The sequence below is a fragment of the Portunus trituberculatus genome, chromosome 31 (genome assembly GCF_017591435.1).
Source record: "Portunus trituberculatus isolate SZX2019 chromosome 31, ASM1759143v1, whole genome shotgun sequence".
NCBI classification, from domain to species: domain Eukaryota; kingdom Metazoa; phylum Arthropoda; class Malacostraca; order Decapoda; family Portunidae; genus Portunus; species Portunus trituberculatus.
The window spans coordinates 25202700-25228665 of NC_059285.1; the positions used below are offsets into that span (position 1 = coordinate 25202700).

Below are 25966 nucleotides of genomic sequence, written 5' to 3' on the forward strand. Positions count from 1 at the left end.
GTCCACACTACTCCTGCATATTCCAATCTGGGTCTTATTATAGTACTTATCAATTTCTTCATCATTTCTTTGTCCATGTAGTGAAATGCTACTCCAATATTCCTTAGCAAATTATATGTTTCTCTAAAAATTCTATCAATATGACTTACCGGTTGATTGTTTTCTTCCATCATTACTCCTAAATCCTTTTCCTTTCTTATTTTCTCCAGTTCTACTCCATCTCCCATCTTATAGATTCCCACAGGTCATCTTTCACTCTTTCCCATTTCCATGACATGGCTTTTGTTCACATTGAATTCCATTTCCCACTTTTTACTCCATTTCCAGATCTTATTTAGGTCTTCTTGCAGTATTTCACAATCCTCTTTTTGCTATATAACTCTGCACAGTTTCATATCATCTGCAAACAGATTTATGTAGCTATTCACTCTTTCTGGCATGTCGTTAATATAAATGAGGAAAAGTATTGGTGCCCTGTGGCACTCCGCTTTCTACTGCTCTCCACTTGGACTTCATATCTTTAACTATCGTCCTTATTTCTCTCCCCCTCAAGTAATTTTTCTTCCATCTCAATGTGCTTCCTTTTAAGCCACCCTTCTCCTCTAACTTCCATTGTAATCTTGCATGTGGCACTTTGTCAAACGCCTTTTTTAAATCCAAATTAAAAACAGTCAACCCATCCCTCTCTCTCTTGTACTCTATCAACTATTCTAGAATAGAAACTCAATAAATTAGTTACACAAGACCGTCTTTTTCTAAAACCAAATTGGCTATTTGATATTAATTTGTTGTCTTCAAGAAACTCGATCCATTGTTTCTTTATTATTCTTTCACACATCTTTCATATTACACTAGTTAATGATACCGGTCTGTAATTTAAAGGTTCTTCCTTCCTTCCGCTCTTATATATGGGAACCACCTCAGCTCTTTTCCATTCTACTGGTACTGTTCCATTTTCTATTGAGCATTTTATGATGTATATAGGACTTGCTAGTTCTTCCCTACATTCTTTCAGTATTCTGCCTGAGACTTCATCCGGTCCCATTGCCTTCTCTTCATCCAGTTCCTTCATTAACTCTTTTATTTCAAGCTTGGTTACTTTAATCTCTTTCATATAGACAGTCTCTCTATTACCCTGTGGCCTTTCAAATTTGGATTCCTTAGTAAAGACCTCCTGGAATTTATTATTTAATAGTTCTGCCATATTTTTTGGGTCTTCCACCATCCCAATCTCTCCTTTTAACCTTTCTATTGTTTCTTTTTGCCTAATTTTTCCATTTATGAATCTGTAGAACAATTTTGGTTCCTCGTTACATTTTTCGGCAATGTCCTTTTCAAAGTTCTTTTCCTCTTCCTTCCTCACCTTAACATATTCATTTCTCACTGCCTTCAAGTTTTTTTTATTTACTGGATTTCTATTTCTCCTCCATCTTTTCCATGCTCCATCTCTTTTCTCCTTTGCCCTAGCACACCTTGCATTAAACCAATCTTTCTTTCCTTCTTCTTTAGGTCTATATTTCGGGATGTATTCCCTGACTCCTGTTTTGTATATCTCCAAAAATAAGTTATACTTCTCTTGCATCGTCTCTGAGTTTTCCATCTCCTCCCAGTATACGTTTTTAAAATAGTTCTTGAGATTCTCAATATCAGCCTTTCTGTAATTTAATTGGTCTCCTTTGTATGAATCGTCTCTATCTTCCTTTCCCTCTTCTATATCCATTTCGAATATTACATGGTAACTCTTTCTCATTGGGCACTTGTATCTTATATCATCATTCATTTGTATACCCCTTGTAAAAACTAGGTCCAATATCACCGGCTCGTCGTTTCCTCTGAATCTTGTGCATTTCTTTACTCTCTGGTCCATCATATTGTCTATCATTAGGTTCAGGAATCTTTCTCCCCAGACTTCTTCCCCCATACCACTTTTATAATTTTCCCAGTCCACTTCTTTACAGTTGAAATCTCCTACTATTATCACTTTTCTCCTTTCTTTGACGATTCTCGTTAGACTCCTTATTGTGTCATCTATCATGTCTTTATATTCTTGATTGGTCCATGAATTTGTTTTTGGTGGCACATATGTTACAATGATTGTTAACTTTTTTTTTTATTAATATGCATCTTAACATACAGTACTTCTGCTTTTCCTTCCCTACATTCCACTTGGTTTATCACTATCTCCTTCCTTAGCATAATCATGACTCCTCCTCCTCCTTTACCCCCTCTGTCTCTTCTCCATACATTATACCTATTATTCAAGTCTATTTTGATTGCCTCATTTAGTTTTGTTTCAGCCAGGCATACAATATCCAGATTTTCTTTCTTTATGTAATCTCATAATTCTAATTTACTTAATAAAACCCTGTCTATGTTCGTATACATCATTTTTAGTCTCTTGCCTTTATCATTTTTTGTTAAAGTTGTTCCACTTTTTTCTCTTCCTTCTCATTTATATACCATTTCCTTATCCTGTCTCCTAGAATTCTCCAAAAAATGCCTTTTTTTTTCCTCTTCTGACCTTTCATTATTTTTTTCCCTTACTGCTGCCGTCGTCAGTTCGTTGTATCTCTTCCTTTCTTCCTCATTTCTATTTTTCTTTATATAGATATCCTTGCAGCCTTCTGTTTCTCTAAGTTTTGTTCTATATAATATTTCTTCAGTTGCTGATTGTGATTTTAGTAGTATTTTAATTGGTCTCGTTTTTCCTTCTTGATATGGTCCCATTCTGTTTATTTCTTCTACTTCCTCTTCTAAGTTTTGCCTATCTTCGTTGTTTAGATTTTTTAGTAGGTCTTTGACTGATTTCACTTCTTTTTCTCTTTTTGGTCTATATTTTATAAATATATATTTTTTTTTCCAAATACGATTACACTTCTTTTTTTCTGCAATTTCTCTAACTAGATTTTCTTTTGTCTGGAGGACTCCTATCATTTTGTTTGTCATATTTTCTTCTTTTTCTTTTAGTTGTTCTTGAATCACCTCCTGAAAATCAACCTTATCTTTCTTATCTTGGACTCTCCATGCTTGTACTTCTTTTTTAATCAAGTTCTGTACTCTTTCCTCTTCCTTGTTTACTAGATCTTTCAGCTTCTCTTTTTCTTTCTCAGCTTTACCGAGTCCTTCTTCCATCTGCTTCTTGTAGTTAGCTACTTCCTTTTTCAGTTCTTCGTTTTCCGCTCTTAGCCTAGCTTTGTTTTCTTCCACTTTTTTTTATCCTTTCTCTTAGTTTTATAAACTCTTTTTCCTGTTCTTCATTCTCTTTCATTCCCATATTCTCCTTATCAATTTATCTAGTTTATGTTCAATACTCAACACTCTCTTAAGTAGTGAAGTATTTGCCATTTCGAAACCTTTGAATGTGCTCTCTCCCTCATCAATATAGTCATCATCTTCTTTCATTCTTTCCCTAGTCTGATATCTGCCTTTTGATGAAATCTCTTCTTTACTCATGATTCTTTAACAGTTGATTTCATGAAAAATGAGCCCACACTACTTGCCCAGGCCACTGTAAATACTATACAATAGGGAGTGAACATCAACTGATTGTCTGAGCGATGCCAGTGCGTCCTTCCTCGACCGCGTCTGGTGTGTGTGTGTGTGTGTGTGTATTTACTTAGTTGTATTTACCTAGTTGTAGTTTTACAGGGCCTGGGCTTTATGCTCATGTGGCCCTGTCTCCACATCTACACTTATCCAATTTTTCTTTAAAACTATGCACACTCATTGCTGACACCACTTCTTCACTCAAACTGTTCTACATCTCAATACATCTTTGGGAAACTATATTTTTTAACATCTCTCGTACATCTTCCCTTTCTCAACTTTTTACTATGCGATCTTGTGCTTTGAATGTCATATTCTTCTCTCAGGATCAGTTTCTCATTATCCACTTGGTCCATTCTGTTGATCAATTTATAAACTTGTTCCAAGGTTGGTAGATCCATAGCCTTTAGTCTCTCCTCATATGTCATCCCTTCAAATTCTGGAACCATTCTTGTAGCCATTTTTTGTAGTCTCTCCAACTTCCTTATGTGTTTCTTTTTATGAGGGGCCCACACTACTCCTGCATATTCCAATCTGGGTCTTATTATAGTACTTATCAATTTCTTCATAATTTCTTTGTCCATGTAGTGAAATTCTATTCCAATATTCCTTAACAAATTATATGTTTCTGAAAATTTTATTAATATGGCTTACCGGTTGATTGTTTTCTTCCATCGTGATTCCTAAGTCCTTTTCCTTTTTTACTTTCTCCAGTTCTACTCCATCTCCCATCTTATAGATTCCCACGGGTCGTCTTTCACTCTTTCCCATTTCCATGACATGGCTTTCCATTTCTCACTTTTTGCTCCATTCCCAGATCTTATTTAGTTCTTCCTGCAGTATTTCATAATCCTCTTTTTGCTTTATAATTCTGCATAGTTTCATATCATCCACAAACAGATTTATGTAGCTGTTCACTCCATTGGCATTTCATTTATATATATGAGGAAAAGTATTGGTGCTAATACTGACCCCTGCGGCACTCCGCTTTCTACTGCTCTCCACTTGGATTTCATATCTTTAACTACCATCCTTATTTCTCTATGTATTTACTTAGTTGTGTGTGTGTGTTTGTGCGTGCATGTATATTTTGCATTGCAGTATGATTGGGGAAAATGGAGGGGCAAGAGGAGCGGGTTCTGGATGAACAGGAGTGGCATGTGGAGGCAGCAGCTGTCATCCAGGATGTGAAGGAGTGTGTTTCTCACATGTCTGTGGCTGCTCTGCATGCCTCAAATGCTGCCATTTACTTCAACCTCACCACCAAAGAGGAGAACCATTACTGTGTTGAGCTCACTGCCTCAGGGTTCAGGTAAGGGCTATACTTTATTTTTAATTTTTTATCATCTTAGAATCAGATGTATGATGAGAAAGAGAAAAAAGTACTTACTACATGCCAAACCAGTTGATGAATGGTTGTGGTGGTTGTAGGTTGTAGTATTTTAGTACCAAGACAGTGACATTTAGTAACACATTTTTTACTATTTCACTTATCTATTGTACTCTCTCTCTCTCTCTCTCTCTCTCTCTCTCTCTCTCTCTCTCTCTCTCTCTCTCTCTCTCTCTCTCTCTCTCTCTCTCTCTCTCTCTCTCTCTCTCTCTCTCTCTCTCTCTCTCTCTCTCTCTCTCTCTCTCTCTCTCTCTCTCTCTCTCTCTCTCTCTCTCTTTCTCTCTCTCACACAGAATTGTGGGTAACAGGTTTGACAACCAGTCGGAACCCTCTGAGAAGTACTTTGAGACTCCCTATGCCCTCCTGGACCAAATAAGTCCACTGTACCGTGAGAGCTTTGGTTTAGTGTTGGCAGCCAGACTTTCAGCTCTCGTCTCTGCTGAGGAAGAAGATGTCAAAGGTGCTGAGTAGTTGTTCAGATCTGGCTGACTCAGACAAAGGCATTAGGGACTAAGAGAGATTGTGCAAAGAAAGAGTTAAGAGAGACACATTATTATGGTGCTGCTGTTTGTGCTTGCAGATTTACATTGGTGTCGACTAGAAAAGCTAACATTTGTAAGAAGCCAGTTATAGACTAAGTCACTACAATACCAAATAATGTAACTAATACTGCACATTTGATAAATAGAATCTGAAACCAAAGAAAACATTTTTGTGAAGTTCCACACATGAAGGTATTCAGCTTTGGATGATGACAATCACACAAGACAAGGTCAAGTGTGCCAAGTGAAGGGAGTCATCTTTACAAGGTGTGCCTGGGGGAAGGTCACTGATGAGACAGCTGCTGTTTCTACCATTAACAGGTCAGATGTTAAAATAACATTTTTATTGTTTTTATACTGTTGTGACATGGTGTGTTTGCTTGTCCTTTTAGCAAATCATTTATTTCATTTTTAATACCATCATTTGTGTTTCACACGTAAAGACTTGTGCTGTTGTGATGATTTATTTCAATCTAGCAAAATTATAATTATATAGATCACAAACCAAACTGAACCATAACCATAACAAGACAACACTTCAATACATTTAACACCCCAATCATCTATATAATTGCTGAGGAAATGCTAAATGGAACACATTCACAACACATGATGCATAGTTAACACTCACTTTGGATCACCCGAGTGAAATAGTACACATACCACATTTCATGGCTCATAAGATGCGTGGGCTCATAAGATATACCCAGTTTGGGCAGACATTGAAATAAAAAAAAAAAAGGATAAATGAACATATATAAGCTCTGAATATGAAGTGAAAGATTTCACCTAACATTTGAAGACCCACAGGAGGAGGTATTAGACACTTACCGAAACATTAACTTTTCCCAAAGAGATCTAATAGCACTAGTTCAGGGGGTGCTGCAAACCTTCCGTTAAAGCTAGTTGTGATCTCGTTGAACGTTTCCCTTTGTGTCTCACAACTCAAGGGGGCAGTCACAGCCTGCCCTCTAAAGACAACTCCACTTCTTCACACAAAACTACATGCACTTACCACACATACACCCTTCACTTGAAAATCAAAATTTAAAAGAAAAATGGGAACTCATAATAACAATGCCTCGGAGTCCCCTTCTGGGGAGGGGACCAAAAATGTCCCTAGGTTGGATGCCTCTCTTGATAATGACCCCAAATGCCTTGACACCTCCCTCAACTTTTCTGCATTAACTTCTGCAACATTCACAGTCTTAGATCTAATTTTTAATCTGTAGAACACCACCTCTCTTCTACTAAACCTCATCTTCTTTTCCTCACCAAAACACAGCTGTCTGAGGCAACTGACAGTAGCCCCTTCTCTGTTCCTCATGCTTTCTCTATTCTCATTTTCATTCCAAAGCTGAATGTTGTGTCAATGTATGTAACGACTTAACTTGCTCTCGTACCAACGTTCTTGAATCTTCCGAGTTTTCCACCATCTGGCATTGACTTAACAGTCACTCTTAAACTAAATTCATCTGTGCTGTTTATCTCTCCCCTAACTCTTCTGACTATAGTAAATTTATCTTTTCCTATTTCTCCAATCCCTCCACAGGATCCCCCAAAGCGAAGGTGCCTCTGGCGTTTTGCCTCTGCCAGCTGGGGGGACCTGAGGAGGTATTATGTTGATTTTCCCTGGAATGATTACTGTTTCTGTGTCAGAGACTCATCTCTTTGTGCTGAACGCATAACAGAGGTGATAGTGTCTGACATGGAGGCGTTCAATCCTCATTCTATATCTCAACCTAAACCTCTAAACCTTGGTTTAACTCAGGCTGTTCTCGTGCTATACATGATAGAGAGGTTGCCCACAAAAGGTACTTGAGTTGTTCATCTCATGAATCTCATGCACTTTATATCTATGCCCAGAATCATGCCAAGTCTGTTCTTCAACTTGCCAAACACTCCATAAGTAGAAAAAGTAAAAATCTTTCAAACTCCCCTCGAGACTTCTGTTACTAGCCAAAAACATCTCAAATAACTTCACTTCTTCATCTCTCCCTCCTTTATTTCATCCTGATGGCACCACTGCCATCTCTTCTGTCCCAAAAGCTGAACTCTTCTCTCAAACCTTTGCTCACAACTCCACCTTGGATGATTCTGGGCTTGTCCCTCCCTCTCCTCCTCCCTCTGATTCTTTCATGTCAACAATTAAAATTCTCCATAACTATGTTTTCCATGCCCTTGCTAGTCTAAACCCACGGAAGGCTTATGGTCCTGATGGGTTATCTTCTATTGTTCTCAAAAATTGTGCTTCCGTGCTTGCACCTTGCCTGGCCAAACTCTTCCAACTTTGTCTATCTACTTCTACCTTTCCTTCCTGCTGGAAGTTCGCCTACATTCAGCCTGTTCCTAAAAAGGGTGACTGTTCTAACCCCTCAAACTACCGTCCTATAGCTTTAATCTCTTGCTTGTCTAAAGTTTTTGAATCTATCCTGAATAGGAAGATTCTCAAACATCTGTCACTTCACAATCTTCTGTCTGATCACCGGTATGGCTTTCCTTACTGAGCCTTGGTCATCCTCTTTTGGAGATTTCAGTGAAACTTTTGCTGTAGCGTTAGACATATCAAAAGTTTTTGATAGAGTCAGGCATAAATGTTTGATTTCAAAACTGCCCTCCTACGGCTTCTATTCTTTCTGCAACTTTATCTCAAGTTTCCTTTCTGACCGTTCTGTTGCTGCTGTGGTAGACGGCCACTGTTCTTCTCCTAAATCTATTAATAGTGGAGTTCCTCAGGGTTCTGTCTCTCTTTCTATTATTCATTAATGACCTTCTTAACCAAACTTTTTGCCCTATCCACTCCTATGCTGATGATACCACCCTACATCTTTCCACATCCTTTCCGAGATGACCAACCCTTCAGGAAGTCAACAGGTCACGCAGGGATGCCACAGAACGCCTGACTTCTGATCTTTCTAAGATTTCCGATTGTGGCAGAGAAAATCTAGTAGTTTTCAATGCCTCAAAAACTCAATTCCTCCATCTATCAACTCAACACAACCTTCCAGACAACTATCCCCTCTTCTTCAATGAGACTCAACTGTCTCCCTCTTCCACAATGAATATCCTCGGTCTGTCCTGTGCTCATAATCTTAACTGGAAACTTCACATCTCATCTCTTGCTAAAACAGCTTCTATGAAGTTAGGTGTTCTATGGTGTCTCCGCCAGTTTTTCTCGCCCCTCCAACTGCTTACTCTGTACAGGCAACCCCTGCTTAACGAAGGGGTTACGTTCCCAAAAAACCCTTCGTTAAGCGAAATTTCGTTAAGTGGACCGATTATAAGAAGTCTAACCCCTGACTTCAACTTCCATTGAGAGTAAACAAAGCGAGAGTGCATCATAGAACAGTAATACTCCACTTAACGAACAGGATAGGGGGTGTCAAAGCTGTTCATAGAGTGAAAATTTGTTAAGCGGACGTAATTTTCCCATAGGAAATAATGGAAATAGGGTGGGGATGCGTACTAGGCTGGTCCCCAACATACCACATGGGTTAAGAAAAATAAAATTATATATACGTTTGGCAGCATATTGGGCCAACGTTGTACCACTACTTTTATGATGTCATATGAGTCATTGGAAGTTAGAGGAGCTATGTACAAATTCTCTCACATTCTCGCATTTATGTTCACAAAACAACATTTCTATTAGCTTTTTACAAACCTTGCCCCCAAGAAAGGATTGTTTTGTAATGCATAAAGTGAAATCTTAATATTAAGGAATACCAAAAAATAAAGCAGAGAGGAGATGAGCCACAGACGAAGCAGGAGACTCACGGCGACTCGGCCGCTTCTTCTTCTTCTTCTTGTGACCCTTTTAGCCTGCATGTTGTCTTTCCCCATGATATTTGTTTCTATTCCTCTATTGCCTGCTATAATGGATATCATATCTTGGTATTCATATACGCTCATGCCATGAGGATAACCTCAACTCCGTGGCACTGAGTGATAGTGAATTATTAATGAAATACCACGGTAGTTCATTGCCACGGAGTCAAGGTTATCCTCGTGGTATGAGCGTATATGAATACTAAGATATGATATCCATTATAGCAGGCGATAGAGGAGTGGAAACAAATATCATGGGGAAAGACAACAAGCAGGCTAAAAGGGTCATAAGAAGAAGAAGAAGTGGTTGAGAGGCCGCGAGTCTCCCACTTCGTCTGTGGCTCATCTCTCATCTCATCTCTGCTTTATTTTTTGGTATTCCATGTAAGATTTCACTTTATGCATTACAAAACAATCCTTTCTTGGGGGCAAGGTTTGTAAAAAGCTAATAGAAATGTTGTTTTGTGAACATAAATGCATATATGAGGCATTGTGTGACGTAGGGCGATAAGCGCCAAAAACAAAAAACGGAGAAAAATGCGGTCAAATTTTTGCGACATTTGGAATGCGATAGCTCAGCAATGGATCAAGCTAGAAAGTTGGAGTTGGTTTTAAAAGAAAGCTTAGAATGTCTACTTTATGTCTGTCATAAAATCAAACACATCATCTTGCCATAATATGAAAGGATTAATGGTGAAATTATTTTTTAGCTGTTTTTCACAGTGTTAAATCGGCGAAAAATGTGGTCATCGGTTTATATCTCAGAACTATGATAAGTTATTGAAAAAATATTATCACCATGCATAAAGTAAACATCCTAAGCTTTTATTTAAGACAATCTCAAGTCTCTAGCTTGATCCGTTTTTTAGCTATCGCATTCCAAATGTCGCAAAACTTTGATCGCGTTTTTCTCTTCTTGTTTTATTCAATCAATATCCTACTATAGTGCTTGAAACATGACTCCAAATCCACACAATCATAATCACATCCTAGCAAAATACAAAATAACAATAAAACACGATAAGAAAAATCTTCAGAATCGCAAAAGAGAGATTAAGAGGAGAAAAAGTAGAGTAGAAGACATGAAAAAAGGTAAAGAAATACGCCAAAAGGATTCATGTACAGTAAGGTCCCAGGTTACGTCGGTCTCGAGTTACATCAAACTCATAGTTACGTCAGTCCACTATAAGGCAATTTAAGATTAAAAAAAATTGAAAATTTATAAATCGTAAAGCGCGGGATTTATTGTTATTGTTGCCCGCCAGGCGTCACTAGTGGTTACCCGCCACACCGCCCGCCTCACGCTTGAATACAATAACACCCTGCCTCAGTTCCACCACACCGTCGCCCCTGGCAAGAGTGTTATCCTACTTCTGCATTTACTGACTCAAGTTCTTAGTATCTTGCTCAATGGCACCAAAGAGAAAACTCCTTAGTGACAGCAGTGATGCTAAGAAAAGCCCGTTACCATGACAACGGGGAGGTTGACGACCTTGAGGCCTCGCGCACCCACCATCACAACAATAACAACTCCAGAGCCTTCGCCTGGGCCACACGACACTTGCAGCTCACTTGCACTGTATGCGCCTGTCTGCTGATCCCTATTGCCCTTTCCTATTGCATTTCCTGCTCCGCTGCCCACGCTTCTACTCCCACCACACTGCACTATGCTCCCAGCTGTCTCCCTTGGGCGTCACAACATTTGACCTGCCCACCCTCCTGGCGGCCACAGGCTTCCACCCCTCTCTGGAACCTGCAGTCCTTCGCATTTGTGGCCCTAATCAACAACAAAAACAAGCTTGTGTTTCATATTCCTACATAGTTGTAAATAATATAACAATATAACCTTTAACTTACCTGAATGACCATAAACAATGATTGGTTGAAAACTCGATAATATGCTTTGAAATGTACGGAAACTCGAGTTACGTACAAAATCAACTTACGTCATGTTTCAGAAACGTAACTCTGACGTAAACCGAGACCTTACCGTATTTTCCTAATGTTATCTAAGCCCAATTTATCATAACAACCATCCTTGCATGTAGGCCCTACCTCACGCTTTTTTACAACATTCCCTGTATATCGGCTCATGTATTCCTGGCCGGTGTTCCGTTTAGTTTTCGTCACAATTTTCTTCCACTCACTAGGGCTGGGGCCTGTTTTGCGTCGTAATAAGCCCCCTTCGGCAATCCCCTCATCACTGTTAGAAGCCATCACACGGTATGTGCTGGCCAACGTTATAAAATAAAAAAAAAGAAGTTAATAATCATGGCTTCCGGAGACAATAGTGTAGAATGGCTTGGCTGGTGGCGGGCTGTGGGCAGCTGGGGATGCACGGCAGGCAGTGATTGGACGAGGCAGAGCTATGCGGTACGCTACGCAGCAAGGGATTGGTCACTCGGCTTGTCGCTTATCTCCCCTTATGAAGGCTGGGTTGATGCATGGCGGACGGAGCTACAGTACAGAGAAAAGTTAATGTTACGTTATGGGATTTTCGACCATGAAGGCGTTGGCGCTTGCTCCTAAGTTTGGTACCACTGGAAAGCTGAGACTCTAGCGAAGACAGTGCTATACATAACTCAATTTCATCTATGGTGGTGCTTAACTCCCTCTCACGCAACGCCTCATATAAGACAGTAACACCACCTCCAGAGGTGGTGTTCCCAGCAACCTCAGAGCAACCTGATAGCAACCTTGTCACCGTTCCTCCAAGCGTTCATGGATGCCATTTTGCTGCAAGAGGTTGCTCTGATGTTGTTAAAGAATCTTGGATCCAACTCCAGGAGTGTTAGAGACAGAGGCGGGGAGCCAGACAATCACAGCGAAGCTGCCGCGTTCAGTCCTTCACCCAGCAAATTCAAACCCAGAAAATTCGCTAAAACGGATGTGGTTGTACGTTATGCGGACTTTTGGTCTAACTTTATATAGTACATTAAACCGGAAATTCGTTAAACAAACGTTCGTTAAGCGAAGTATTACTGTACAGTGAAAGGTTTAATGAAAGTAAGAATTATGAAGTTAAACATTTAGGCAGTTTAATTTAAGTCATTATAATGTACACTAATGTATGTATGTATGTAACTTTATAATGTTGATAATCTTAAATTTATGAAGGGAGGGAGAGTGAAACGGGAAAGACATTAACCGGCAGCCTGTGGAATGTAAACAAAGGGCGCATCATTGTATCATATACAAAACTTATGTACCACATTTCCACAAGGCTTTCCATTTTATCCATTGTAGAGTCATGAGTTCAGGTGGTTCTTTTAGCTTGCAAGGAAGATACGGTCTCACCAGTCTTCTTAATAGAGTCTTCTGACTTAAAAATAGTAGAGACAGTAGATGGAGTCAAGATGGTGCTCGCTACCATCTCTCATGCCTTTGAATAATATCCAGCTTCACTTCGAGAGTAAGAGACTTCCTGGTCTTAGCAACGCTTGGCGACATTGCAGGGCGTTTGGTAAAGTTGAGCGAGGGAAGACGAGCTGCTGCTGACGCTGTTATTGTTTTGAACAGGGGGAGTGAATGGTGCGCATGTTGTCCATGAAAGGCGCTGGTATATTCAAAAGCCTGTCGGTTTGCGTGATACGGCGGGGCTTTCAAACTTGGAAAAAATTACCTGGATAAAACTTTATTAAAGCAAGTTTGGTGTTCGTTAAACAAGCAGATGGTAGTAAAATGAAACCTTCGTTGTTGCGAAATTTCGTAGTGTGAACCTTCGTCAAGGTGGTTTCCTGTATAAGGGCCTTATCCGCCTGTGTATGGAGTACTCTTCACATGTTTGGGGGATTCCAGTCACACAGCTTTTTGTCTCATCAACTCCCATTCTTTGACTAACTGTCTTCAGCCTTTTTCTCACTGCCAAAATGTTGCATCTCTTTCTATCTTTTATCGCTATTTTCATGCTAACTGTTCTCCTGATCTTGCTAACTGCATGCTTCCCCTCCTCCTGCGGCCTCGCTCCACAAGGCTTTCTTCTTCCTCTCATCCCTATTGTGTCCAACTCTCTAATATTAGCAAGAGTTAACCAGTACAGGCAACCGCCCCCCTTAACGAAGGGGTTATGTTCCTAAAAACCCTTCATTAAGCAAATATTCATTAAGCAAACCAATTATAATAAGTTTAACCCCTGACTTGAGCTTCCATTGAGAGTAAACAAAGCGAGAGTGCATCATGGTACAGTAAGAGGTTTAATGAAAGTAAAAATTATGAAGTTAAACATTTAAGCAGTTTAATTTAAGACTAAGTCATTATAATGTACACTAATGTATGTATGTAAGTAACTTTATAATGTTGCTGATCTTAAATTTATGAAGGGAGGGAGAGTGGAGCGGGAAATACGCTAGCTGGCAACCTATGGAATGTAAACAAAGGGCACATCATTGTACCGCATACAAAACTTATGTACCACATTTCCACAAGGCTTTCCATTTTATCCATTGCAGAGTCACGAGTTCAGGTAGTTCTTTTAGCTTGCAAGGAAGATATGATCTCACCAGCCTTCTTAATAGAGTCTGCTGACTTGAAAATGGTATACAGTAGATGGAGTCAAGCCATGGTGGGAAGCAATGCTATTAGTTTTCTCATCTCTCTCGTGTCTGTGAATAATATCCATCTTCATTTTGAGAGTAAGAGACTTCCTGGTCTTAGCAACACTAGGCGACATTGCAGGGCGTTTTGGTGGGATGTAGAGTGAGGGAAGATGAGCTGCTGCTGACACTGTTATTGTTTTGAACTAGGTGCGCATGTTGTCCACGAGAGGCACTGGTGTATTCAAAAGCCTGCTGACTTGCGTGATATGGCAGGGCTTTCAAACTTGGAAAAAGTTACCGGTATAAAATTTTGTTAAAGCGAGTTTGGTGTTCGTTAAACGAGGAGATGGTAGTAAAAGGAAACTTTCGTTGTAGCGAAATTTCATCGTGTGAACCTTCGTTAAGCAGGGGATGCCCATACTCTCAGTCGTTCATCCCTTTCACTGGTAAACTCAGGAACGCCCTCCCTGCATTTGTATTTCCGAATTCCTATGACTTATCTTCTTTTAATAGGGAGGTATCGAGGCATTTGCTCCCTAATCTTGGCTGATGCTTTTCCACTTATTAGAGAGCCAGTACTCAAGTGGGCCTTTTTTTAAAATTTAGTTTTAGTTTTTATTTATTTATTTATTTTTTTCCCTTGGCTGGTCCTCTTCCCTATGTAAAATATATATATATATATATATATATATATATATATATATATATATATATATATATATATATATATATATAGATGATTATTAGATTCCAATATTTTGCACTTAAAAACTTTAATATTTGTTAATAGCCTACATATCAACCCTGTTGTGAGATATAAACATGTATCTGGCATATGGTGTTGCCATTGACTGAGAGTCTAAGAGGCTACAAGGCTAAAAATCATAATTTTTCTGCTTTATAATTTTTTTTACATGTATGCAAGGCAAGAATGTTAAAAGATAGGTGCAGTTTTAATTGTATGGAAGTGTATCTTACCTTAAAGGGTAATGGCATCACACTGTAAAGAAAGCATTGAAGCTTGCCTTTGTCAAGATTGAGATCACCAGTTGGCAATTGCGTGTCTTGTTTGGGGTAATGCAATGTGTGGTGTATGGTCACTTAGACAAATTCTTCCTGATTGGTGTCATTCTGTGTGATATACCAGTAAGTATGACTTATTATATATTGTTATCTAGAAAGAAGTTGTTTTGTGGAGTAGCATCAATCACTTTGTTCACCTGAGCAAAGATGTCTGGGGTTTAATTTTAGAGCCTCTGTTGCCATAGGCTTACCACCAACCATTGCCTTAATGCTGAACCTTGGCCTCATAGGACCTAGGCTCATTTCCTGAGACTTTTATTTTGGATAAAAGGTGCATCTTATGAGCCATTAATTATTGTAAATGCCATGGGAATAGTCAGATAGAATACATTTACAATATACACCAATAAATAACACTCAGGTTGAGCACCTGATAAGTGTGAAATGGTATGGAGCCTGGTTCTGTCTCTATTGACATGTCACCCTTGCTACTGCTTCCTCTGACCTTGAGCCACCTCCTCAGCTGAACTGGAAGTGACATCCAAACTGCTGGCTTCTAGGAATACACCTTGTGTGGGCCTCATGACTCCTGTTTCACTCAAACCACAATGTATTTGAGGAGACAGGAACCAAAGTGTACCACACACCACCCTGTAAAACTGGTGTTTCCACATCCCTAGCTATTGTTTAATACATAATTCTCTGACCACAATAAGTCTTTACATAAGCAATTATGTAAATTCATCCCATACAACATATTATAAATACATACAAATACAGCAGATATATCCTGTATAACATATTACAACTGCATACATATACAGTAAACAGTTTGTCACTGACAGTTTTCCTTCAAATACTAATCATCACACAATGATGTAATTTGTATTTATTAATGGGAAACGTAATATATAATGGATATATTTATATTTTTCCCCTTTCATCTTTTCAAACTGTACTTATCTTATCATATTTGCCTGATACCAAAATTTTTTTGAATTAGTTCTTTGATATTACTTATGACGATAAGATTTGATTTATGTAATGTTACATTTATTTTAATTTTCTGTTAATTGATTCTCTTTAATGAGACCTTCAATGTGACTCATTATCTTGCACTCTCACTCCAGTTCTTACTGTGCCACCAACTGTGGGTGTGCTGGATGGGCACCATGGGTCAGAATAACAGCAGCAACCCCCTGCGGGAGAACCTGGAGTCACTCCATAACCAGATGATGAAGCATGCAGGAGCAGACTATGACATTGCCACTACCACCACACTCACCTATGACCAGTTCCTCACCTACATTACACAGCTTAACCAAATGTGAGGCTCTGAGGATAACTTGGTACCAGTCAGTGGGAATGTTGTTCTGGCATGGGAGTCTTGAATGTTGTTAATTTGTTATTGCACATAATTACTAATTATTGCTTAAACTCCTATTCTCACAGCAAACTTACACCATGTCTAACAGCTCAAGAAAAAAAAAAAAAGAAATACTTGAGGTGCCCTTTCTTGTTTTCTTTGAGAAGACACCCAGCCTGTTTTCTACTCCCAGGTACCACCCATCAAACCAATTTCCTCATTTGCCTCTTTGTTGTCACAGGCTTACATGCTGTCTTCGGCTCAGCTCTGGCACCGGCTAACTGTTGTTTTTTTCTCTTCAGCAGCAGTTGGTTTTGCCTTTCATTGCTCCTTAGTTTGTCTGGCTTCTACAGGGAGATTGTGTGTGTTACTATGTCACATAAGTGTATGAAGTGTTCTCACTCCCTACCGCCTCTTACGGTGGACCCTCATGGGGAGTGTCTGTCATGTAGGGAGGTGTTTTGTAGCCTTTGCTTCCTGTTGTTATTGCTGTAAGGCCTTGTCCCATGACCAGTTTCTATGTCTTTTTGGAGAGTATTGAAGACCGTACTGAGAGGAGGAAGGCTTCTTCTTCCAGTCATTGTAAGTCTTCCCTTACATCATGGCAGTTGCAGAAATGCATGTGTAGGATGGAAGAAACGTTGGATCGGCTTTCCCTATTTCCTCTTCCCAGGGTTCTCCCTTTTTGGATTTCCAGACTTTGGCTTCCTAGGTAGACGATTCCCAGCTGGGAACGAGCACTGCTGTGCAAAGGCTGGGGTGGGCTGCACCAGCTGGTGCTGCCGGTCCTGAGGTTGAGATGGTACCAGCGTTCACCGTGGGCCCAACAGTTGGCTTCCATGGCTCGGTTTCAGGGACAGGTAAGGCAGTGCACAGTGCCCTTGGTACTTTTTGCACTGTTTACGGTGGTGGGGTTGGCAACAGCTATCCAGCTCCCATGCCTGGCAGTTGCCCCACTAACCAGGATACGGAAGTCGGCATCTGCCATACAGTGTATGTTCCCATGCCTGGCAGCCAGACTCTTATCCGGGATATTTATTTATTTATTTATTTATTTATTTATTTTACGGTAAGGCCTATAGTGCCTGTAGGCACACTTGAAGAGTGTATGAGAAGCACTGTTCAGCTTCCGCCCATTAGTGGCGCAGGCAATTTTATTTATTTATGGTGGCATCTACCATATGGCTCCCATGCCTGGCAGCCACCCTCTTATCCCATCCCGTGGTTTTATCCACAGCACAGCTAAGGAAGTGCTGGGTAATCCTGGTACCCTTGGTAGGGGGTGGGGTTGGCGACAGTCATCCAGCTCTCATCCCCAGCGGCCGCCCCACTACTCAGAGTAGTAGTTTGGGCCATGTGGACCCTGGTGAGTCTGTGCCAGGCGGCCTTCCACTTATTCAGGAGGCTTCTGTTGACGATGGCCAACCAGCTCCTGTGCCTGGTGGAAGTGGGATGGGCACCCCGTTTCCACAGCTGGGACCTGTGAAGATGATGAGGAGGAAGTGCCTCCAAATCAAGAATGTTTCCTCTTTTTTGAACCTCATAGGCCAAGTGAGGGCCTATCTTCATCTGCCTTCTCCTGAGGCTCCTTCCTTGTCCCAGCTTACAGGTGTAGAAAGGGCACAGGGCTCTGTTTTGCCTTGCCAGCCCTCACTTACTCTCTCAGTCACTTATGGCTCAAGCTGTCCATGAGGAAGCCTAATGCAGGTCCTTGAAGAAGCCTAAGCTTTGCTCAGCCAATTTTCAGTTGTCTAGTGACTGGTATCACAAGGCCAGGTCTTTTTATCTGCCTGAGGGGGCCTTACTGGCTCCTTCATCGATTAATGAGGAGTTAGGTGGTCTAGGGCCGGTGGGCAACCCAGCGGTCTCTGTCTCTTCTTGCCTGTTGGTGCAAATGGAGAAAGTGGCTCCATGGCTGACATTGCATCTTGGACAGACCAGGTTTTGGCTTCATGGGCTGGTGCTACTTGTAGCATAGAGCAGGATGTTTTTGGAATTTTTGTCAGCATTGGCCAAGGCTAATAAGGACATTCTTCATCCTGCTGAGGAGCTACGTTGTAGACTTCTTATGTTACGGAGGCTGTAGTGGATTCATTGCCTTATACCTTTTTTTTATAGGGAGAAACACCAGCTTCTTTCTTCTCCATTTTCTAACATGCTATTTGACCCATCTGTGGTGGCCACGGTGCAGGACAATGAGCACTTGGCTTCTCAGCAACATGTACTCTCTTCTGTGGTATGGGGGTTAGCCTCTTTTTTTCCAGGTTCAGCCTCGGTGCAAGATAAAAGGGTAAACAAGGAGGGGTGTGTTTTGTAGTGTCTCTTCATCGACTCTTGTCACCAAGCCCTCCACTACAGGGAAAGGGGGTCGTTTTGGGCCAGGGGTTGTTGCAGTGAAGGATCACATGGCCAGGTTGATTTTGCTAAGGAAGTAGTTTGCTCTCTTGTGCCTGTGGGCGCTTCCCTACAGCAGCACTGGAGAGAGTGGATTGAGTTTGGGGCAGGAGAGTGGGTAGTGAAAACTCTGCATTATGGGTATGTTCTCCCCTTTTTGCTTCCCCCTCCTTTGTCTGCCAGACCCATAGAGTTTGTGAGTTATGCAGAGGGCTCAGATCGTCATGTGACTTTGGAATTAGTGGTGCAGGATATGTTGGGCAAAGGGGCTATAGAGCTTGTGGTGGGTAAGCTTTTTTGCCCGTCTGTTCCTCATACCCAAAGTAACAGGGAGTTGTAGATCTGTGTTCGACCTCTCAACTTTGAACATGTTTTTAGTGGTCAGCCCTTTCCAGATGGAGATGGTGGTGTCAGTTTTGGAATCCATGAATTTGGGGGATTGGATGGTGTCTCTGGATCTGAGGGATGCATATTTCCAAGTTCCAATCCACCTGCATTCTCACAAGTACCTGCAGTTCATTTGGCAAGGCAAGGTTTTTCAGTTCAGAGTTCTTTGTTTTGGTCTTACCACCACACTGCAGGTCTTTACCATGGTGATGGCTCCAGTGTCTACATTGGCTCATTAACACAATTTCTATCACAGACACCTGTTTTTCATACAAAAAACTAGCAGTTCCACTGTCTCACTTACTTTCGTCCGCCGAGATTACAAAAGTTTCCGCCTGGCGCTACACCTGCCAGCGCGGTGCCCAGCGCTGCAGATGGGATCGGCTGCACTGCCCCTCAGTTAATTTTCGATGCGCATTGTGTTAACACGCGCTGCGCTTCTGTCCCTGTTTCGCTTCTTGAACTTTTCAAGTGCTCTCTCTGCCGGTTTCTTCGTGTTTTCATGGAAGAGGACCTTAATGGGCAGCATACTCGTCCAGAGCAGCCTGCTGCTGTTCGGGAGAGTAGTTTGCTGATGGATGGGGCATTCCACACCTGGTTCTTCTGGTTCTCAGTCATCTTCTAAGGCTTCTAGAAGGGTTTGCTTGAGACCAGACTGCACCAGGGTCTTGGGCAGTTTCCTCCAGGACCCTCATTCTGTTTGTGTTAATTGCAGAGATATCTGCAACCCAGGTAAGAGGTGTGATGAGTGTTCTACTTGGAGCAGTGATAAAGTCCTTGCCGCGTATAAGTACCAGTGCGGTTTGAGGTGCAAGAGATGCGCCAAGGCAAAACATTCACATAGTTTTGTTGCCCCCTTTTGTAATGTTTCCTGTGACGTAGGCACATTGCAGTCTGTTAAAACACCTCCTTCTATTCAGGGGACAAGGGGTTCACTGGCTGCCTCTGTTTTGTCTGATGTTCATGGCGGCTCGGAGATTTCATTTCAGGACGTAGTTTCCCAGGATGAGCTATCTGCTGGTGATTCGGCTTCCCAGCAGGGCACTAAGCCTCCTGTTACTATTGACCTCTCTTTGTTTTTGAAGTCTTGGCAGGAGGAGGTGCTTGCTTCAGTCAACACTCTTGTTGCTTCTCAGATAGGAGATTTGCATGGTTCTGTGCCCCCGCTACTGACCCTCTCTTCCAACTGTGCTCTCATCTTCGGACCCGGACCTGATGCAGTTCAGTGTCCCGACCCCTCAAGAGTCCTGACACAAAAAGGTGTGTGCAGTCACACCAAGTCAGGGGGCCAGGGGGGGCCTGTCCGAGGATTGGAGGTGCCTCTTAAGCGTTCACGTCCACCTAAGGATGACGCTAGGAGGATCAAGAAGTCCCGCCCCACCTCAGTGGTGTCTGGCTCGGTGACCGGTCTGGGGGGGCTGGGGTAGGTGGGATGGTGTAGTAAGCCTGCCCCTCCCCCCATAGCCTTGGGTGAAGGCCTGGTCGGGAGAGACACTTACCCTCTTGCCTTGTCTCTCAGCCCACAGGATGGCATGCTCACGCCTTACCCACGGGCTGCCTCCTCTGTACTTTCAGCCAACAGGGGCCCAGTGTCTGATGACCCTTCTACGGCCCAACAAACCCACCGTCCTGCTCATACAAATCTCCACAGAGTTCATGTTGCCTCTGTTTCGGCTGATGTGTCTCCTCCTCGGCACGACCCGACACACTCAGACAGCCATCGTCCTGGAGGTGATCTTTTTCTGGCAGATGCTTGCAATCGGCGTGTCCTGCTTGGCTCTCCTCGCCCTTCTTGTTCTGGGTGGCAGGATTCAGGGACCTCGCCGTCTCCGGGGCCTGACAGGGCACGCCGCAACTCAGTGAGGCATGACGGGTTACCAACAGGCCTGGAGGGGGATGAGGGGCATGAGTTCCCGCCTCATGGCCCCTCCATGTACCATCGTATGATGAACTACATTGACTCAGTTTTTGAGGATGCCATGGGCCAGCGGTTTGACCTGGAACGTCCCGTGGCCCAGGGTACCAGCACCTCACGTACAAGAAAGGGACCAATCCTCCTTGGAAGGGCACAGCCTGTCAGGGTTTTCATGAAGCAAGCTGACAGTGCTTATTTGAAGGCTAATGAGAAGAAACCAACCTCAGTTGGCTATCCTTCAGGCAGGTTTGCTAAGATTTACGGTGTGGCGGGTCAGGAGGTTTACAGGAAGGCTGCCTTGGTTAATCCTAGCCTCCACGCCGCCCTACATTGTAGTGCCAGAGAGCCTTGCGTCCTCCGTGAACACCCAGAGGTGGCCAGGATGGAGGGGGTGGTCGCCAGGTCTAGAGACACCTTGAACTACTCTTTTTGGTGCTCGGGGGACATGCATCTTCTGGCAGCTCGTCACCTCCCTGCACTCCTCTTAGACTTGGAGGAGCAGCTCTTTAAAGCTGTATGTATGGCACTTAATGACGCTTGCAGGGACTCAACTTATGTCATTACCAACTTGAGGGCCTGGAGGAGGGAGGCTTACCTCGGCCGCCTCAGACCTTTCTTCTTGCAGGTCGAAAAAGGCATCCTTCGGAGGTCTCCCATTTTTACCCCTCTCCTTTTTGATGAGGCCTGCCTTCAGGAGGCGCTACAGTCCTCGAAGTCCAATGCTGATAGGACGCTCCATGAGGCCGCACTCAGAGCTCTGGCCTGGCCGCATCCTGCTCCAGGCATGCCCTTGGTGGAGCATGGTCCCCGACCTACCTCCACAACTGTTAGATCCTCTGCTGCTCCCGTCTGCAGACCTTCCTTCGCCGCTCGTACCAGGGACTCCTGGGGCGGGGTTTGGTGGCTCTTACTCGTCTCGTTCCAGTGTGCAAGGAGGGGGACGGAAGGCAAAGCCTGTTTGGAAGTGACGCCCTTCATTCCCAGGGGGCAGTTGCGGGCTGTCTAGCCCGCAGATCGGAGGACTGGCGCAAGATAGGGGCAGAGACGTGGATCCTCGATGTTCTAAGGGAAGGCTACAAGATTCCCTTCTCTGCACCCCCGCCACTCACAACCCACTTCAATGAGCCCAGAGGCTATGCCCCAGGATCCCTCAAAGGACAAGCACTTCGGTTGGAGATCCAGCAACTAAAGGCCAAAGGTGCCATAGAAGAAGCACCCCCTACTCCGGGTTTTTACAGCCACATGTTTGTCTTTCCAAAGGCCTCCTGAGGTTTTCGACCCATCATCGACCTCTCCATCTTAAACAAGTACGTTGTCACCACCAAGTTCAAGATGGAGACGGTCAGAACCGTCATGTCTGCAATACGACAGGATGACTGGATAGTGTCTTTCGATTTGAAGGACGCCTATCTCCAGGTGCCCGTCCATCCAGTTAGCCGGCGTTTCCTGCGCTGCTCTTGGGAGGGCTGCCACTTACAATTTCGAGTTCTTTGCTTCGGCCTCTGTACTGCCCCTCAAGTCTTCACTCATCTCGTGGCCCCTGTCTCGGCGGAGTTCCATCGTCAGGGCTTCTGCATCCTCCAATATCTGGACAATTGGTTAGTCCTAGCTTCGTCAGCAGACGAGGCTCAAAGAGCCACCACTTGTCTCATCGGCATCTGCTCAGTTCTGGGGATTCGCATAAATTGGGAGAAGTCTTCCTTGACTCCAGAGCAGGAGAAGACCTTCCTCGGGATGCTGATTCGCTCTCCTCCTTTGAGGGTTTTCCCTACGCAGGGGAGGCCATCCCCACCTGCAAAGGACTGGTTGCGTCTTCTCGGGCACTTATCCTCCCTCATTCATCTAGTGCCAGGATCGAGGAGGAGAATGCGCCTTGTTCAGATTCAACTGAACCTGCAGTGGGACAGGCAGTCGATGGTGGACGACCATCCTGTATGCTGGGACCTCAACACTTGCTGGGACCTGGAGTGGTGGCTGGAAGACCAGAACTTAGACATCTTTCTCTTTACGAATGCCTGAAACGAAGGGTGGGGAGCTTCTCTCCTTCAGGATTCTGTGAGTGGCCTCTGGAACACTCAAGAGAAGTCTCTCCATATCAACGTCCTGGAACTCAGGGCGATTCGCCTGGGGCTCCAACACTTTGTGGACGTGCTGCGGAATTCTGTTGTTTCAGTTTTCTCCGACAACACCACGGCGCTCGCGTACCTGAGCAAGGAGGGGGTACCCACTCCACTCTCCTCAACAATGAGGCTTGGGAGATCTTAGTCTGGGCCGAGGCTCATTCGGTGGGGATTTTGACTAAGTTTGTGTGGGGCTCTGACAACGTGGTTGCCGACTGCCTCAGCAGGCGCCACCAGATTCTGTCCATGGAGTAGACCCTTCACATGGACGTGTGCCGTCAACTGTGGCGGGTTTGGGGCTACCCGATTGTCGATCTCTTCGCCACGCGCCTCAACTACAGGATCCTGAACTTTGTCTCCCCCTGTTGGGATTCCGAAGCAATTGCCTTTCTTTACAATTGGGACAACCAAGACCTGTATGCCTTCCCTCCTTTTCCTCTCATCAGGAAGGTGCTCAACAACTTCGGGCTTCCAGCAACACCAGGCTCATCTTGATTGCGCCGTTCTGGCCCCCGAGAGAGTGGTTTCCAGACCTGTTGAAGGCATCACGAGAGCCACCCTGACGCCTTCCGCTTCGGCGGGATCTCTTGACTCACCCCTACTCCCACAGGTTCCACCGCGGTCTCCACGGGCTTCAGCTGACAGGGTGGAGACTGTCAAGCAATATGTGAAATACAGAGGCTTCCCCTCTAAGGTGGCGGAGTTCTTGGCGCATGATAAGAGGCCCTCTACTTCTTTAAACTATCAACACAAGTGGAAGAGGTACAGGAAATGGTGCAAGGACAACAGGCATACCGTTTCTAACCGCACGGTCCAGAAAGTTGCAGATTTTCTTGTTGTTTTGCGTCAGGATTGCCATCTTTCCACCTCTGCTATCAAGGGTTACAAGGTCATGCTTAACAGCGTCCTGGCAATCCGAGGGTTGGACCTCAACAACGACCAGGTGCTGAGGCTTATTGTCAGAGCCTGCTCTTCCCAGCCATAGAGGCCTAGCAGGAATCTTCGGCCTTCCTGGAACTTGGATGTCGTTCTTCGCTTCCTAACCATGGCTCCCTTTGAACCTATGCAGCTCTCGTCTATCAGAGACCTGACTAGAAAGTCTCTTTTTCTGCTTGCTCTTGTTACAGCACAGAGGGTAGGAGAGATCCAAGCACTCTCTCACAAGACGAGCTGGCAGGGACAGGATCTGCTGGTCTCTTATCTTCCTGAATTTATTGCTAAGACGGATACGGATGCCCACAGTACTCCTCTGGAGTTTCATATTAAGAGCCTTGCCACCGTCGTGGGTTCTCAGGATGTGGAGAGACTCCTATGTCCTGTTCGGGGGCTTCGTCACTACCTGCATAGGACAGCTTCGCGTACAAGACCCCACAACCTCTTCTTGCTGTTAGATGTCCTTCCAGACCTATGTCTAAAGGAGCAATTTCCTTCTTCCTACGGGATATCATCAAATCGGCTTACGCTTCCTTCCCTGACTCTTCCTGCCACGAGGATCGAGGAGGAGAATGCGCCTTGTTCAGATTCAACTGAACCTGCAGTGGGACAGGCAGTCGATGGTGGACGACCATCCTCTGTGCTCCTGTGGAAGAACTGCTCTGTTCCCACTATCTTGAGGGCGGCCTGCTGGAGAACGCCTTCAGTCTTCACTGACCATTATCTCCGGGAAATAGTAAGACAGAAGGGGGATATCTTTGCCTTGGGTCCAGTGGTCGCTGCTAGACATGTGGTTGACTAACTCCTTCACCTGGCCATGCACAGCCCTTGGAAGTCCGCTTAGGGTGACGCTTCTTGGCGACTTGTTTGTACGGTCCTGGTACTTCAGCCAGGGGGTAGAGGGTCAGTAACTGGGATGGGGCTCTCTCCTCAGCTCCCCCCTCCAGTCATAGGCATAGGCACGCTCCTAGGACACTCAACACTGGTCACCTGGGCTCTAATTCTTGAGGCACATGGGTCACGGAGTACTCCCATGCACCTGGTTGCATTCTCCAGTGCCTTGTTCAAGAAGATTCAGAGTATTCCAGCCATTCTTCGGGCAGGAACCTGGAAGAGTATGTCCACTTTTGCTTTACTCATCAGTATTTGGATACCTTTTCTCTGGGCCCTGTTGTGTCGGCTCTCAGGGTAATTCAATCATTTTTCTTTTGGGTTTCTTATACATTCAATTCTATGTATTTTCGTCTGTGGGGTTCAGGGTGAGTGGACTTTTGTCATGGGGAGATTTGTGATGTTCCTCTCACTTGTCTAGTTTTGTCCCTGTCATGGGATACAAGTGCTGCACCCTCCTCAGGATATGGCCTCTGCCTTGTTAGTTTTGGGTTTGTAATTTGTAAGGGTGTGTGTCTTGGGGAGTGAAAGTTGTTTTTAGGGTTGAGGTCATCCTCCCTCCTATACTTGGGATTCAGTTCTTAAGCAACAATTAATAATTATGGGTAGTAGTATGTGTAATAACAAATAGGATTTTTTAATGTAAAATCCATTTTTGTCTACTTACTTATCCATAATTATTTATTATAATCGAGTTTCCCTTCCTCCCTCCCCTCTATGACCTTATAGCCTAGAGGCGAATGAGGGAATCGGCCTGATGGGTGGTGCCTGGGAGTAGAAAACAGGCTGGGTGTCTTCTCAAAGAAAACAAGAAAGGGCACCTCAAGTATTTCTTTCATTTCTTTTTCTCAAGCTGTTAGACATGGTGTAAGTTTGCTGTGAGAATGGGAGTTTATGCAGTAAATAATTATGGTTAAGTATGTAGATAAAAATAGATTTTACATTAAAAAATCCTAATTTATATACCAAATGAAGTTTTGGAAACTATCATATAGCTATTCTTCCATATTTTTTTACTCTCTTCTTCCTCTTTCTTTATTAACCTGCATCTCTTGTATGCTTCAGATTAGAAAGTGTATTCTGTCTCAAACAGTCT

General features: G+C 43.5%; 2 protein-coding genes across 10 annotated transcripts in view; both read left to right on the top strand.

Moving 5' to 3' along the window:
• The window catches only part of LOC123511355 (GSK3B-interacting protein-like), a 34454-nt gene extending 28989 nt beyond the window's left edge, over positions 1–5465 (top strand). For all 3 annotated transcript variants that reach the window (XM_045267166.1, XM_045267165.1, XM_045267164.1), the window contains 2 exons: positions 4648–4858; positions 5230–5465. In XM_045267166.1, coding sequence (XP_045123101.1) covers positions 4662–4858; positions 5230–5407 — 375 coding nt within the window. In that variant the 5' untranslated portion in view covers positions 4648–4661 and the 3' untranslated portion in view covers positions 5408–5465. The remainder of the gene's footprint in view (positions 1–4647; positions 4859–5229) is intronic.
• Positions 5466–5659: 194 nt separating this feature from the next.
• Positions 5660–25966, top strand: part of LOC123511353 (RING finger protein 141-like) — a 111963-nt gene continuing 91656 nt past the window's right edge. For 6 of the 7 annotated variants that reach the window (XR_006676773.1, XM_045267157.1, XM_045267158.1 and 3 more), the window contains exons 1-2: positions 5660–5799; positions 15995–16191. Coding sequence is in view for 5 of the 7 variants with exons in the window: in XM_045267157.1 (XP_045123092.1) it covers positions 16028–16191 (164 nt within the window). In the remaining 2 variants the exon portion in view is untranslated. The remainder of the gene's footprint in view (positions 5800–15994; positions 16192–25966) is intronic. The other variant, XM_045267162.1, reaches the window with a different exon arrangement.